The 14,765-nt window shown below is 43.7% G+C and overlaps 1 protein-coding gene across 3 annotated transcripts in view; it reads left to right on the top strand.

Moving 5' to 3' along the window:
- The first annotated feature begins 686 nt into the window (after positions 1–686).
- Positions 687–14,765, top strand: part of ptprz1b (protein tyrosine phosphatase receptor type Z1b) — a 39,628-nt gene continuing 25,549 nt past the window's right edge. For 2 of the 3 annotated variants that reach the window (XM_031582671.2, XM_031582669.2), the window contains exon 1: positions 687–792. In XM_031582671.2, the coding sequence (XP_031438531.1) occupies positions 708–792 (85 nt within the window). In that variant the 5' untranslated portion in view covers positions 687–707. Of the gene's footprint in view, positions 793–8,434; positions 8,860–14,765 lie in introns of those variants that run through there. The other variant, XM_031582670.2, reaches the window with a different exon arrangement.

Raw genomic sequence — 14,765 nt, 5'->3', positions numbered from 1 at the left:
TGGTTGACCTCATCTGTAAATCTGCCTGCGTTTGTACTGTGCTGAGTTTTTAAATAGTCTACTCACGTGTACGATAATAGGGAGAAAGGTCTAGTCTTTCCTACCACAATAAGAAAAAATAAATACAATATACGTCATAAGGGTTCGGGACAAATACTGGGTTGGGAAGTGAACGTAGGGGTCAGTTCAAGTTGGACAGTGTTTCAAAGATGGACATTTCTGATGTGGATTTTTCAAAGTTATTTTTCTTTTTAAATGTCAGGGGTCATATGGGCTCAGCTATAGTATAGTGATGATCATCTCTGACCTACAAAGGTGACATAATGCCCAATGACACAAATTGGCTACATTGCCTCAAGCTAGAGAAGCCATGCACTGGGTTTTCAGTAAGTAGTAAGAGTTTAGTAGGCTTGGCAACAGCCTATCTCGCACCAGGGATAGCCCTTTAGCTAGACAGGCCTTTCTGAAACCTCTTTCATAGCCTTTCAATTTCAATTCCAAGGCTCCGAATAAATACGATGCTAACCATGCATCTGAACAACTGATTGCCAAGAACACCTCTTGTCGTAGGCCTTCCTCTCTCCAAAATTAAATGGGATATAAATAAAATGTAAGCATACAATAAAAAATGAAATGCTGACTATCACATTATTTCACAGAGGCACAGGAGTGGCGCATGCTCGTGCTTTCAGGGTGCTACGTGCAGGATGCACCAAATAGCAACTGAGGCGCGCGCTCCAGCTCTTCCCATGAGAATTGTCGCCCATCCCCCATTCACCCATCTGTCCTACTGTGAGTAAGTAGCTGTAATAGACTACACGCGGCATGGCACTCTTATATTTTATTTACGATCAGGTTTTAAAGCGAAGCACTTCATACACTCCGCCGTTTAGTTAGACAGACTTCTATCGTTAAAGGCCATGGCTAAAGCTTAGAAAACTCTCATACGCAGTCCAGCCGCAATGGGTCTTCAAGCTACATAAATTCTGAGACTTAAAGTAACACTATGCAACAATTTGACACTTTTTGAGGTAAGGTTTTATAGGCAACTAGTTTTGGTACCATCCTCTCATTCATTTTGATAGCATATGGTCATGTGAAGGACAGATAAACACCTGTGTCTTCCCCACTAGCCATCCAGGATATGCCCTATGTAGTTCTGTGTAACGGGCTGGAACACCCTGCAAAAATGGAAGAAAAGCTTTCACATGCAAGACATTGCCAGCTATACTGCCAAAATACATCAGTTAGTGTGTTGGCAAGCTTCTATCAGTGTCAGCTGGGCTGTTGGTGGTGTTTGCAATGTTTTTGCATGGTTAGCTTACTAGTTTTGGAACAGAACTCCGTATTGCTGCTTTTAATCATCCATTCCTGGCAGAATTCTTTCCACATTCTTGAGAAGTCCTTATAAAGTTGGGTCCAACTGTGTGGTTTCAGAGGGCGTTTGTTAATTAGGTCCGATGTCTTTGGCCTGCAATTCCTCTGGTTTCATGACGGCTCCCCATTGAGACCTGCAGGGTCTTTAATGAGAAGCTGTCATCACCTTCACGTGTCTAAATAAGCAGTGCTCAGACAGAGGTCCACACCATTCTCATCTGCTCTGCTCTGCTCTGCTCTGCTCATGACAACCTGCAAAGGTATATCAGAATAGTGAAGTGGCCTTAGATGTAAAAACGTCATAAAGAGACAGCATGTCATGACGAGACCCATGTAGGCTCACCTGTATGAAAGACATAGGCCTACTTGAAGATTCATTGTGGTGTATGTGCATGGATAGAAATCATGAGGGTGTAACATATGCCTCATTTTCAATTATACAAATTGAGCTCAGGGTCAGTCTCCATCTCTTGATCAAAACAACATCTGTGTGAATTTGATTAAACAATGGGTGGTGGGAGATATGTGAAAACTAACTGGTTGAAATAGGGTTTCCTTCACATCCCAAGGTGTGTACTGACATCTGCTTCGCCATTAAATGTGTAATGTGTTTTCTGCATGATTTTATTTTTGTAACCATTTTGAGAGCAGTCCCACAAGCTGTTATATTTCAGTTCTGTTAAAAATGAATGACAGCATAAAGGATCCTCATATTAATAATTAATCAAACAGCATAGTCACTGTGCACTCATGATAGCCCAATTCAAATGCTGATGTTTCAAAAGCAGATTTATTTCTGGGATAGGTCTGTTGTTATAGATGTCAGCCTGATCGATTATGAATTAAAGGATGGAATTCAAGCTCAAAAGAGAAATATTGACATAATGTATCATTCTCTGAAACATACATTTCTCACAAACAACCCTGTATGACATTTTGTGTTGGTACAATTTATTAAAAATTGCATGGGAAACCTTTAAAGACTTCAAGAACGGCGGTAGGCTACTGGGTGTGGAAATTAAATTGAACAATTGAAAGACCCTACGAGGAACCTATCATGTATTGTCGCTCTTTGAAACCCCCCAGTAATGTTGCACAGGGTTTCTTGGTTTTCCGAAAGAACAGGATTGAGAAACCTTGAAGTCTAGTGGTGACAGTATAGACGGTTTTCCCTTTGTGTTGGTGCGCCATCTGGTGGTAAAGGCATGCGATGCAACATCTCAAAGAAAGATCTTCAAAACAATAGGCTAGACACACGGGCTGCTTATAGCAATTCAAAATAAGAAAATTGGTGGTGTAGTTTCCAACGATCAATCACATTGAATTTTGCGCATTGAATGAGCATTGGAACTTGCCAGATTGCACCTGAATTGCACTCATTTCATGATTTAGTGGGTGTATGGTCTACGTTCACCAGTCACGTACAGGTTCCACGTTGCGCAACAGGAGTGCAATACATGGCTGCGTTCAGCCCCGACAAAACGTAGCTAAACGTTTATTTAAATGAAAACGGTGGTGCGTTGAACACCCTGTTGTAAGAGCAAGAGCAACTACAAGCAAGAAGGCCATTCGTTGCGTTCTGATGAAGCCTGATTAAATCGATTTAGGTCTACGTGTTTATGTATTTCCCCCCAACTTCTTATTCTTATTTCGCATGAAAGGACACTTTAATACGTTAGGGTTTATATAGCGTACGCGTCGCTGCTGATTGGGTAACACATTTGACACACCCACAAAAACAGAAAAAAAAAAACATAACACAAATACCGTTACACACCTTCACACCGTTTCGAGGAAACTATAGCAAAACGGTGCACACCATTTTCAGATTGAACGTGCCCCATTTGTTGTAAAGCCCTCAGGCTGATTTAACACCACTACTAATTAGTGTTGAAGGGTGGCGTCTAATGCAGTATTTTGCAGTGCAAATTCCAGAAAACGGTGGGGGCGAATCTATGTGTTGAAACTGCTAAAACGATCAAATAAATACAAATATTTCCTATATTTTCATAAACCTAAACCTTCAATTTGAACGACTTCATAGTGTCACTTGTATTGTCTCTGGTTTGGTCATTCTACAAACACTTTGTTTGTATTAGACTTTGTTTACGGCTTACAGAATGGCATATGTTTTGACCATTGTAACAATATTTACAACTGGCTACTTTCTGTGGGACAATACAATTTAAAGGAATGGAATGGATATGGAACGATATTATGTCACAATACTTTGAATGTATTGAATGTCACTGAATGAGTAAATGTGTAAAAGTGTTATACAAGGAGGAACTGATAAGCACAACATTGTTTTTTCCACTTCGCCTTTAGTCATCATAACTGTACCCAGTGTGATCACTAGATGGCATCCTGGAATTAATCATTAGAGTTATGATTTGAAAGAAAATAATAAGTGTTGACCTGATCTTCCTTTTTACTGGTGAATTTTCCACCATTACCACTTTCATTCGTCTACATAGTCCTCCATAGAAACTGACCACAATTACTCCACCGCAAAACTGTTTCTCTCTGCCAGTTCCTAAGTCTCTCTTCAATTCACAGGATTGAATCTAAATTGTTGACACCTCATTTATTTCTCTCCACACAATGCGCCCTTGTGAGTTAAAACCAGGATTTAATTTAGTTAAATGCCTTTTGATTCAGAATGGCAAGTAGTTCTTTCCAACTTTGGGGAATAGGATTTTGTTGCTCTTTTCCGGTGACATGCACCAAATTCTCTTTTGTTCTTTTTGCCCCCACAAACCTCCCTCGCCCCCCGTAGGGCCCCGGCAGGACTGGGTGTTAATCTTAAGGAGTTGCCAAAGAGGCTGTTGTGTGTTGTGACAGTGGACCTCGCCCAACCACATAACCAGGATATGAGAAAGAATCAAACACTAGCAGTAACGTTTTGCCTACCCAAAGGGTACATGTGTAGCTCAAACATAATAAAACATAATCCCCAGATTACTGAATCTTCTATGTTTGATGGTGTATTTCAGCTGTGAATTTCAACCTAGCTGCATGTGAGCAAATCTAACACTGTGCTGTATGGAGGGTGGAATGTTGTTATGAATGTGCATCACTGGAGAAGTGGATCTGTGCGATTTGGCTCCACGGCGGTGACTTGTAATGAGAGGCTGAATGTAACCAGGAATGGCAGTGAATTTGAATGTCTGTTCAAGTGCCAAGAGGGAAGCCATTGTTGGATTAAACATGCCTAAGAATATTGTGAATTTGTGAATACTGCTGCTTGGAACATCCCCTTCAAAAGAGACCTATTATGTGCCAGTACAATAGCATTAGTGAGATATTTCAGAAATATTTGATCGCAATTGTTATTCCAGTGGTAAAATTATTGCTATTAATCTGTAAAGATGCTGAAATATGCTGTGTCTATGAGAACACGTGGATACCATCCTTTGACCGTGAAAAGATCTTCTGTTGGTGAATCACTGCCGAGAGCTCTGATATTGGCATGGAATATTTAGTTTAAAAAAAAAATAAACCTGCTACTAGAGAGTGTGCCATTGTGTTTCTGACAGGGTTTCCTCGTCGGTTGCCGAGGGCTGAGCAGGGACATAGTTTAGCTATACGTGGTTCTCCATGGCTTCACTTGGCCTTTACCCCCACAATTTGCCTGTTGCTAGGGAACTCAGAAGCCCCAGACGAGTGGAGTCGACTCTTCCTGGTGGCACAGTTGTGCTTTGTACTTTTCCTTAATTACAGGCAGCACACACGTTGTGCTCATCAACTAATTAGTACAGAGGCTGCCGTGTACTTTTTGTAATCTTGTTCATTTGTTGTTGTTTGTTGTGTGATCATCATGATGATTAGTAATGTCATTACTCTGTCAGTAGATAAAATGACAAATAGATAAAAAGTGGTAAAAAGTGATGAAAGGTGAATTTATGTCCATTTTGGTGTGTGCATGCTGGTATGGAAGGAATGTGTGGGTTGTCTATTGAGGGTTATTGAGTGACAGCTCATCAAAGGGTGAGGCCCATGTGTTCCTACTGCCTTTGGATGAAAATGAAAAGGATTCACAAGCCTGACTTATTTTGTTTGTGTGTGTGTGTGTGTGTGGCTGGGGGAAGCTATGTGTGCATGTGTGTGTGCTATTGAGCACAGACACATGTGTGTGAGTGTGTGTGTGTGTGTGTGAGATGGATGAGCCTTGATCTGTCTTCTCTTTGTAATTCTCTAGGGGAAGAGGCAGACAACAGACACAGAGTTGCACTGACATGATATAAACAAATGTCATGGAGAAATATTCAGTGGTGGGATACAATTTTTAACCCGAGATCAGATGACCAGAGGAAATGCTTGTGCTTACGGCGTATTATTTACTATGTGAAAGGGCTTTCGAGGGACTAGTTCACTTACAGAAACCTACGCTATGATGTCTTTTGATAAAAGTAGAATTACAAACCTAGTTGGTATGTGTTTCTATGCATGTGAGATCACCTCCTGATTAACATAGAATATATTTCTCGGTGAATGATTCTGAGTATACGTTGTCATATTAGTGAATGTGTTTCTGTGTAACAGAGTGAAAATGTGTGCTCTAAATGTGTGTTGTTTGTATGTATACGTTTTCCTTCATTTTGTTAACGAATATGGGCGCAGACATTTATTTGTATTGGTATGTGTTTATATGTGTGTGTTTAAAAGGCAGACAGTGGTTTGATATTTGTTTGTGTGTGCATGTGTCTGTGTGTGAGCCAGTGAGTGTGTGTACTGTGCTGTGTGTTTGTCACATGCTTTGGTTGATCCCTCATCTTTTTGCGGATGCTCTGGGGGAGGCCGAGACAGCAGTCTGAGCTGGCGCTAGCATGGAGGTCCCGATGAAAGCTCTCTCGTCGTCCTCTCCACAGGCGCCACTCTCTGGGCAAGGGGATCCCTGATGTTGCGTGACAGTGACTTGCACCGCGGCCACTGAGACGTGAGAATGGACGCGAGCAGTTCTGCTCAGTGGTATGGAAAGATCTCCATTCCACAATGGCCGCTTCATTTCGCCCACACAAAGCTTGTGCTTTAAATGGATGCACTGTTTGCTCCACAAGAAGGTTAGACGGTGGTAAAGTAAATGTTATTGTTCAGCGAATCAAGAGGCTCTCTCCGTGGCGGCCATAGATGGCTATTTAGGCTCAGCTGAATCTGTGCTTTGTCAAATTGGATGTAACATCAGGGTCAATGTTATACACAAGGGAATTTGAACACATGTTCACATAGGCTCTTGCATAATTCTGTCTACCACAACCCGCCAGAGGATGCTATTGTATGGCTTCAGGACACCCTGGGGGTTAGCAGTTTTGTGTACTAGCCTGCTAACACCCTCTGCTGTGATTCACTGTGACAGATATTGATTTCCTGGTGGTGTGGGTAAGTGCACGGGATATCGAACTTCAGTTGCACAGCTGTTTGTCGATACCATGGGCAATAGCCCACCGAACAGTGGCGCTATAGGTCGTCAGTCAGCCAGCTAGCCAGCTAGCAAAGTGATGGGGAGGTCCTTGGTCTTTTCTCTGGGGAAGAGGGGTCAGCAGAAGAAGCTGTCGATGAAAAAGAGCGATAGTCCTCAGTGGACACACTGGGTGGACATTACTAATCCACCACTTGGATAAAGGCTGCTGCCATAGTGTGGAAATGGATTTTTAAAAAGAAGCACACCTTTTTAAGTGTGACATTGTCTTCGTTGACAGCTATGGGAAAAGCCTGGTTTACTGACACGTTTGCTGACACTTGTTTGGCTTTCTTTCTCTCCCATGGTTTAGATATTCATCGGCAGTAACTCTAAACCCAGGTGTGGTAAGTGTACCTTGGAGGGCTGCTTGGATTCATTATTGTAGCGTTGTTTACTGTTCCGATGTTCTCTTTCTCCTCCATGCTGTAATTGATCCTGTCAAAGTGAGCCGAAATCTCTCACCAAAAACCCAGGCACTCCTTCAACCAGTAACCAAATATCCCCCTCGTGGTCCCTTGGCTGATCTATTCCCGTTTGGAAACTTGCGAGAAGCATCCTCAGTCTCCCATCTCCACACCTGGCTCCTCTGTCAGTTAATGGGAAGGAGGCTTTCTCATGGTGTGTCTCCTTTCAGCGAGTCACGGCCCCATCGCTCCGTTTTCTCATCAGCCATCCCTGCGTGAGCAGCTTTTGTTAGAAATCACGGTGTTTTGCGGCCTGCCAAATTGTATGGCACTGTTCCACTCAAATGATGCTAGCTTTGATAACAGCCTGCCTGCTTAGAGTCAGCCTGGATCTCTTTCTATGGGGCTTTCATCCCGGTGTCCTGTTTTTTTTTTTTTTTTTGCTTGAGAATGGTGGATATCGAGAGGGCATCTGCATGTGAATACTCACACAGCCCAGCATTTGCACTTGATCCCCCTTATGAAAACAGTATGCCTACAAGCCTAGTTGATTTAAAAAATATATCCCTTTAATTAGCTAAAGTTTAATTATTTGCACTGGGCTTGATTGAACACACAAACAATAACAATGCCTTTCTGATGGTACTGTTGATCAACAGGTTGTTTTGTCTACTGCTCTTGGCATAATTGCTTGTCTACTACTCTCCAAACGACAAGGCTCTTTTCAAAGAAAAGAAAGTGCTCTGTATCGAGTTCCTTTGGGGAGAGAAAATGTGGTCGCAGAAGTGGAGTGGGGATCCTGCATAAATTAAAGATAATCTCTGTTAAAATATGTTAATTTATGCACTAAAAGGATAACGAAAGAAAATCTTGAAAGTAACATGTTACCTCGTGTTTTTCTTAATTTAGTAAGGCCAATTTGGATAGGTCTGTATTTGTAAACCACTCTGTACAACTCAAAGTCAGGAAATATATATTTTTTAACTCATCATGAGGTCACGAGGTGTTCCAAATTGGAGGTCTCTCGTAGGCTTGCCTACTTGCTATTTTGGTAACTCATTTGGGTGATACTGTTGCAAACAAGAAGTAGGCCTATTAACATGTTCCTCTCATTCATCAATTATATATAGCCCTAAAACGTTGTTTTTTTTTCAAACCACTAACTCCTTTCGTATTTGTTTCTGACACATGACAAAACGACAGTATTTCTGTACGCACTACATACCCATTAACCTATCTCCACTCTCTTGTTATTGGATTGTCCATGTGGATGTGTCTCCGTTGGCAACCACTGCGCGTTAGCGTAAAAAAGTGAACTGTGGGCGGCGCGCGCACGCAAGCTTTCCCCCTGCTTTTCTTGCCAGGCGAGCAGCGAGCGTATGTATGGGAGCGCACTGGAGTCGGAAGACGGCGTGGAGCCCATCGAGAGCAGGTTATAGTCAGCATGAAGCAAGAGTAGCATCCTTGTGTGCCTCGAGGCTGCCCTTATAGTTTCAAGAGATTAGCGATTAAATTCTGCCGGATACATTTTAGTGTTGACACTGGAAATGAAAATGGAGATGGCTAAAAGACGTTTTTATCTTCTGATTGCGCACCTTTGGATCATCTGTCAAATAGGTAAGCGAATTGAGGATTGAATGTAACCTACGTTAACAGAGGCTATTGTTTTTATTTTTCTAAAAGTGTGAAGTTCATGTGCTATTTATGTTTAGTCTGTGCTTTCTTGGCTGAGGCACGTCAGGACTTCAGGGGGCAAGTCTGTCCTGTTTTATGTCGATGTTGGTGCCTATGTACAACGATTAAATGTAGCAGATTACGTCCCAGAAAAATACCCCGTCATAGTGGGAAATCATGGAAATGGTAGGTGTTGCAGTACAAATTCAGTAAAAAATCCCCGGGCTGAAACAAGTGTGAGTGTTTATGTGAGTGAAATATAAAGTGCTGCAGTCAGCAAACACTGAAGATCCTCTTCCTATTCTGGAGAAACTTTCCATCTATACATATGCAAATATGCTCTGCTGTAATGTTCTGAATGAAAAGCCAGATCGTCATTACTATGACATTTTCAATTAATTTATTTCTTATTGGTGAAATGGATTACTATTATTCTTTATGGGGGACTTTGTGCTGTACATAGATTATTACCACAGAGACAAGGTCGTGTTTGAGTAATCTAAATAGACTAAAGAGTAAAAAGTTTGAACGGGCATGTGTACCATCTGCACACTGATGACTGATGTTTCCTTAAAATCTCCCTCTCTCATTGTAGACATAATAAACATGGTTCAGTGAGTGTTGAAATACACAGGAAGAAAATAGATCATAGTCAAAAATGCATTTAATTGTAAAGCCATGAAGGTCTACTGTAAGGCCATCTACACCATCATCCACCATCTGTTCTTACATTTAACATGCCACTGATATGGTCTATGGTACATTTGTCATGTATAACATACAGTTATTGCTTTAAATCTCCGTGCAATCGAATGTCATTCATGCCAGTTTTTGGCTTGTCATCATCCGTTGTTAGGTCTGACCCCACCACAATGTCTTCCATTGTCCGAACCATGTGTTCTCACATTTGTCAAATTACCATTGGCATTAGATGTCCAGTTCTCCTGGAGGTTTTGTTCCCTCCTTCCGTAAGGCTGAATTCTGCTGGCAGCTGCCCGGGCCGGATTTTGTGTTGTGTTGAGCTGGCAAAGAGTCCGCTGGTGCTGGATGGGTGAGGCAAAAGGGGCAAAGGAGAAGCCCACTGGGCGAGGGCAAATATGCTCAATACTCCAACCAAACAATCAATGGATGCCAAGGGCAGGTTGCTAGTCAGCTCTGACTGTCTGCATGTCATGATCGGGTTCAGGACTGCATGGCAGACTCATGCCTCTGCTGTGACTGAACTGTGTGGGGGCATGGTGATCCCCTGTCATATATCTAAATAAACTGATTGGGAGGGCAACAGTTGTGTTATTGAATGGTTGGCACTGGCTGATTGCTTTCCTATCACCCCCTGTTGCACGTGCAGTGAAAGCCCAGCATTGACATGGAGCACGGGCAATCAATCCAAAGTCCTGCTGACTGAAAACATAGTATAACGTTAAAGTAAGGATGCCCGCAAACACGTGATTGAGGATGAGCTGGTCTAAAAAATTCAATCCTGAATGTCAGTATGGATTCAATTCATTGTTGGTGTGAACTGTAAAGGTCTGGCAACAAGTTGGTGCCAAGCTTCAGTAGGAATGTGGAAACGACACAGAGAGCCGCTGATGTTTACATGTTGTGATGGACCGTGTCATTGGCCACAAACAGGATTTTCTCCTAAACAATGTTCTTATCTAAATGGTCCGTAAACTTCGCAGGCCAAGTCCGAGTACATTAGGCTTGCAAGGCTAGAGTTCTGGAGCACTATCAGGATGTGGTTATGGGAGGCTGTATTTGCCTCCACAAAAAAGCCACTGTCCTTTTTCTTGGCTTCACTGGTGTTTGGCTACAGTAACCCATAATTAGCCATTGAACCTTGACAGAGTTACATATAATGCACCACACATAACTGAGGCCGAACATCCAATAAAGACTCCTGGTGTGCCAGTTTGGAGACTATAAAGGCTGCCTGTGCTGGACTCTGATGTCTTAAGACAGATCTTCAAAATGGATGCAGACAATTAGAAGTCCTGGTAAATTATACAACTCCAGTATTTCGCCACAGCTTAGCAATAAATAATTTCAATCTACCCTCTATAAAAGGTTACATATGTTATGCAGAGCGGTGCTTTAGGAAATGCAAAGGGCTAAACAGCAGTGCTAAAATCATTTCATGTCTTAAAGGTCACTTATTGATTTAAATGTATCTGACATTAGACAGCTGATGGTGTCCTTGTTACTTAAAACATTTTTTTCACTCACACCTTTTTCCTGTGGTGAAGTAAATAATAGATTTGCTTCAGGTGTCAGTATTCTTCGGGCTGGGAACATTTGAACCTAGGACAGGAGCTGGACAGACTGCAGGCTGTGTTGTGATGAAGCCAAGCAGAAGCTGTTTTATATGTCTACGTGCTAATTCTGTGCTGGTTTCGGTCTGTGTTTGTGCCAGTCAAGAGGATAGCGTGTGCAGTTGTTCTTTGGAAACAACACAGATGGAGAAAAGCTGTGTGAGTAACACATTCAGTAAACCAATCCCCCGACACACACACACACACACACACACACACACACACACACACACACACACACACACACACACACACACACACCATGTCCAGTGATGTGAAACCCCCCCCTGTTGGGACCAACATCTTGGATCTATAGCAATGCCAGCAAACGATGCCACACCGGACCCAGAAGATATTAAACACAATGGGCTAAAAAATACAAATGTAAAAATCTTTTTTGGCATGGCTGTTTCCATAGCAACACGGGTAAACCAGCAAGATGCTGAGGCCAGGCCAGAGGGGAGGAAAAAGGAAAATCTATGGCGAATCAAGAGAGGCAGCATGGGAATTATTTCTGCTGATTTATTTGCAATTTTTTTTTTTCAAATTTAGATTCCCCCGCAGTGCAGTTTCTCTCCGCTGATTAAATACAATCTGTGCCCCTAACAGAGGAAGCCCTGGAACAGAACAAATCTGACAGACCCCTAAGCTGGCCAACTGCTTTGCTTTGCTTTCCCCCCCGTTTACTGAGTCTCCCTGGTGCTGGAGTGCTTTTGCCCTCCATGTGCAGGACATTAAACGAGTCCCTTTTGGCTGTTTGAAGTTGTGCTCAGCACCGGTCCGCAGTGTCTCATTCTGACGACACGGTCTTCATGGTTGCATCAATTTATTTACAGAGTGGTAAATATTTTCTCTTTCTCCCTTTATTTTGGCAGGAAAAACCATCACTGGTTTATTATTTGTGTGAAAGGGGAGGTGTTGTATGCATTCTGAAAGATGGAGAAACACTTTCAATCGCTCATTTTGTTTTTTTCCTCAGTACCTCATCATCATGTTTCCGCCCAGGTGTTTTGTTTTCGTGTAAATCTCTTGTATCTGTTTATGGCTATTGCACGAGGCTGTGTAGTTAGGTAGGGACCATGGAGACGTGCTCTGAGAGCTGCCTTTAACTCTACTGCAGCATCCAGAACATCCTGCCTAAGTCGTCCGCCGGCCCTAATGTAAATGTTTAGAGATGAAGCAGCAAAGAAAGATGGAGAAAATGGAACCGAGCCAGAGAGCAAAGAAGCATTTCTCTCCCTCTTGACTCCAGGAAGTGGGATCTGGAGTTCTACTTCATGGACAATAAGCGGGATTGTCTGTGAAGTCACAAAAGGCGACGCTGTTTAAAAGGAGTTGGCTTGGCCTTTCCTGGCATCGGGGAGTCTGGTCGGGGGTCTCCGAGAGAGAAAGAGAGACAGAGAGAGTACAAAAAGGGAGACAAGAGAGCGAAAGATGAAGAAAGAGAGCGGGTCTCTCTCGGCTCTTGCCCCCCCATAATACGAGATGGAGTTTCGGGGACCCCCAGTGAAAGGTGAGGGGCGAGTCTGTAACCATAGCGATGGATGAGGGAGCAGAGGAAGTCTTCAGTGGCCAGGCGCTGTTGGAGGGATTGCCTGTTGTCAGGGCGCCTGCTCTGGCACGTCCGGGACGGCGAGTGGAGACCTGCTCACCGTCAGATGCAGCCAGCACAGATGGAGATGGAGCAGCACTGTAGCTCTGCAGGCCTGGCAAGAACACAGCAGTACAACAGAAACACACATACACACACACACACACTCTCCTTCTACCTCTCATTCTCTCTCCCTCTCTCTTTCTCCCCCTCTGTTTCTCTCTCCATCTCCATCCTTCAGTTTGTTTTCATCCTCTGTTTATCTCTGTTATGTTTCTCTTTAGCTCTCTCTCTCTCTCTTTCTCTCTCTCTCTCTCTCTCTCTCTGTACCAGCAGTCAGCCCACTGGCCTCAGAGAGAATGACCTCATCGTTAGAAGCACTCCCATCGAATAACTCTTTGTAAAATGCTGAACGCGTAAGCTCGCTGAGTTACTATGAAGGAAGCAATAGTCTTGCTGTCCAACGGCGACAGTGAATACCTGGCACACACAGAAAGCTGCGCCACATGCTTCTACGTTTAAAAAAGCTCAGTATTCAACCGTCTCCAAGCTCTCGCCGCTCAGCCGAGCCCCAGGGGGATCTTCCTATCGCTTACTAATTTATGATCTCTTCCTGTGATTCGGCCTGTTTTTCTCAGATGCTGGAACTCCAAAAACATCGTGTTTGTTATTTTAGGCCCCTTTTTTCCCCCCCACCAGGGACGTCTTGCGCAAGTAGCAGAGATTTACGGGAGCTTTTAAGAAGAAAAGAGGAGTGAATCGTTTGCGATTTCATGGCGTATTACTGTATGTGGGAGTGCGAAAGCAAACAGCGCCACTGGCCTCGTTTTGCAGACTTCACTGGGCAGTTTTGCGGATGTTATTTATGGACACTCTAAAAGGCTGTCCTGACATCCTACTCCACTTCAAGAGGACACGAGACGCGATGACAACTACAAGACACAAGAGCTGGCGCGGTCTGGGCTAGCAAAGGGTGTCGTCACTGCACGGTCGGTGGCACTCCCCGTGAAGAAGTCTCAGATGCATCAGAGGCGATTCCCGCAGGTAACTCAACTCTGTGGATCTAGAGCGAGGCCTGCTGGGAAGGCCGGTAGGGAGGGGCACTGCTTTTTTGAAGAGCATGTAAAAAGCCCAGCTGTTCTGAGGCATTACTACCTCCATCTGCTGGCCCCTTGCATTCTCACGGTTACTGCATGTCATTTGTCCTCTGACACCCCCTTCAACAGCTGGGAGCACATATATGTACATCCACCAATACACACACCTACACACACACACACACACACACACACACACATACACACACACACATTCTCACATTCAAAATGTCATACCAAACCATACATAGTGAGTGTCACACATGTATGATCACCCATGGACACACACACACACACATACACATGCATTTACACCCAACCATACAGCAAATACTTCCTCACAGACTCCCTTATATGTGGACTGTGGACTACCTTAATACACGCCGCACACCTTTGTCTACATGGCAAATGTGCAAACGCATACACACACTGCACATACACACACCCACTTGTGCACGTATGGCCTGCGACCTCACCAGCTGTGCCTCTAAACCCCTGAAAGTAAAAACTGGGAACGCGCCGGCAATTGAATTTCCCACCGAGACTCAACAACTGCCGCATGGGAGTCGTGGGCGTGGTGGCTGGTGCCGATGCGTGGTCTACACTTTCTCCTGCGCTTCCTGCGCTAATTGAACAGGTGTCGCTGAAGGCAGGCGACTTCGAATTGCATATCGCTCTGGGAGTATGAGCGAGAGTTCTTCCCCTAAACTCTTTCACGTTATTCGCTGACCTGACGTTATGCCCTAGAGTCTGGCAACCGTCGCGAGAGGTAATTTCATGAGCCGATGCACCGATTCATCCTCATCTCCCGAGTCGAGTCCACTCGACGCACTAATACCAAACACCACA

This window comes from Clupea harengus, chromosome 16 (genome assembly GCF_900700415.2).
Source record: "Clupea harengus chromosome 16, Ch_v2.0.2, whole genome shotgun sequence".
In the NCBI taxonomy this organism is placed as follows: Eukaryota; Metazoa; Chordata; class Actinopteri; order Clupeiformes; family Clupeidae; genus Clupea; species Clupea harengus.
Note: the sequence above shows the minus strand (reverse complement) of the source record. Positions and strands in the feature narration are given on the sequence as shown.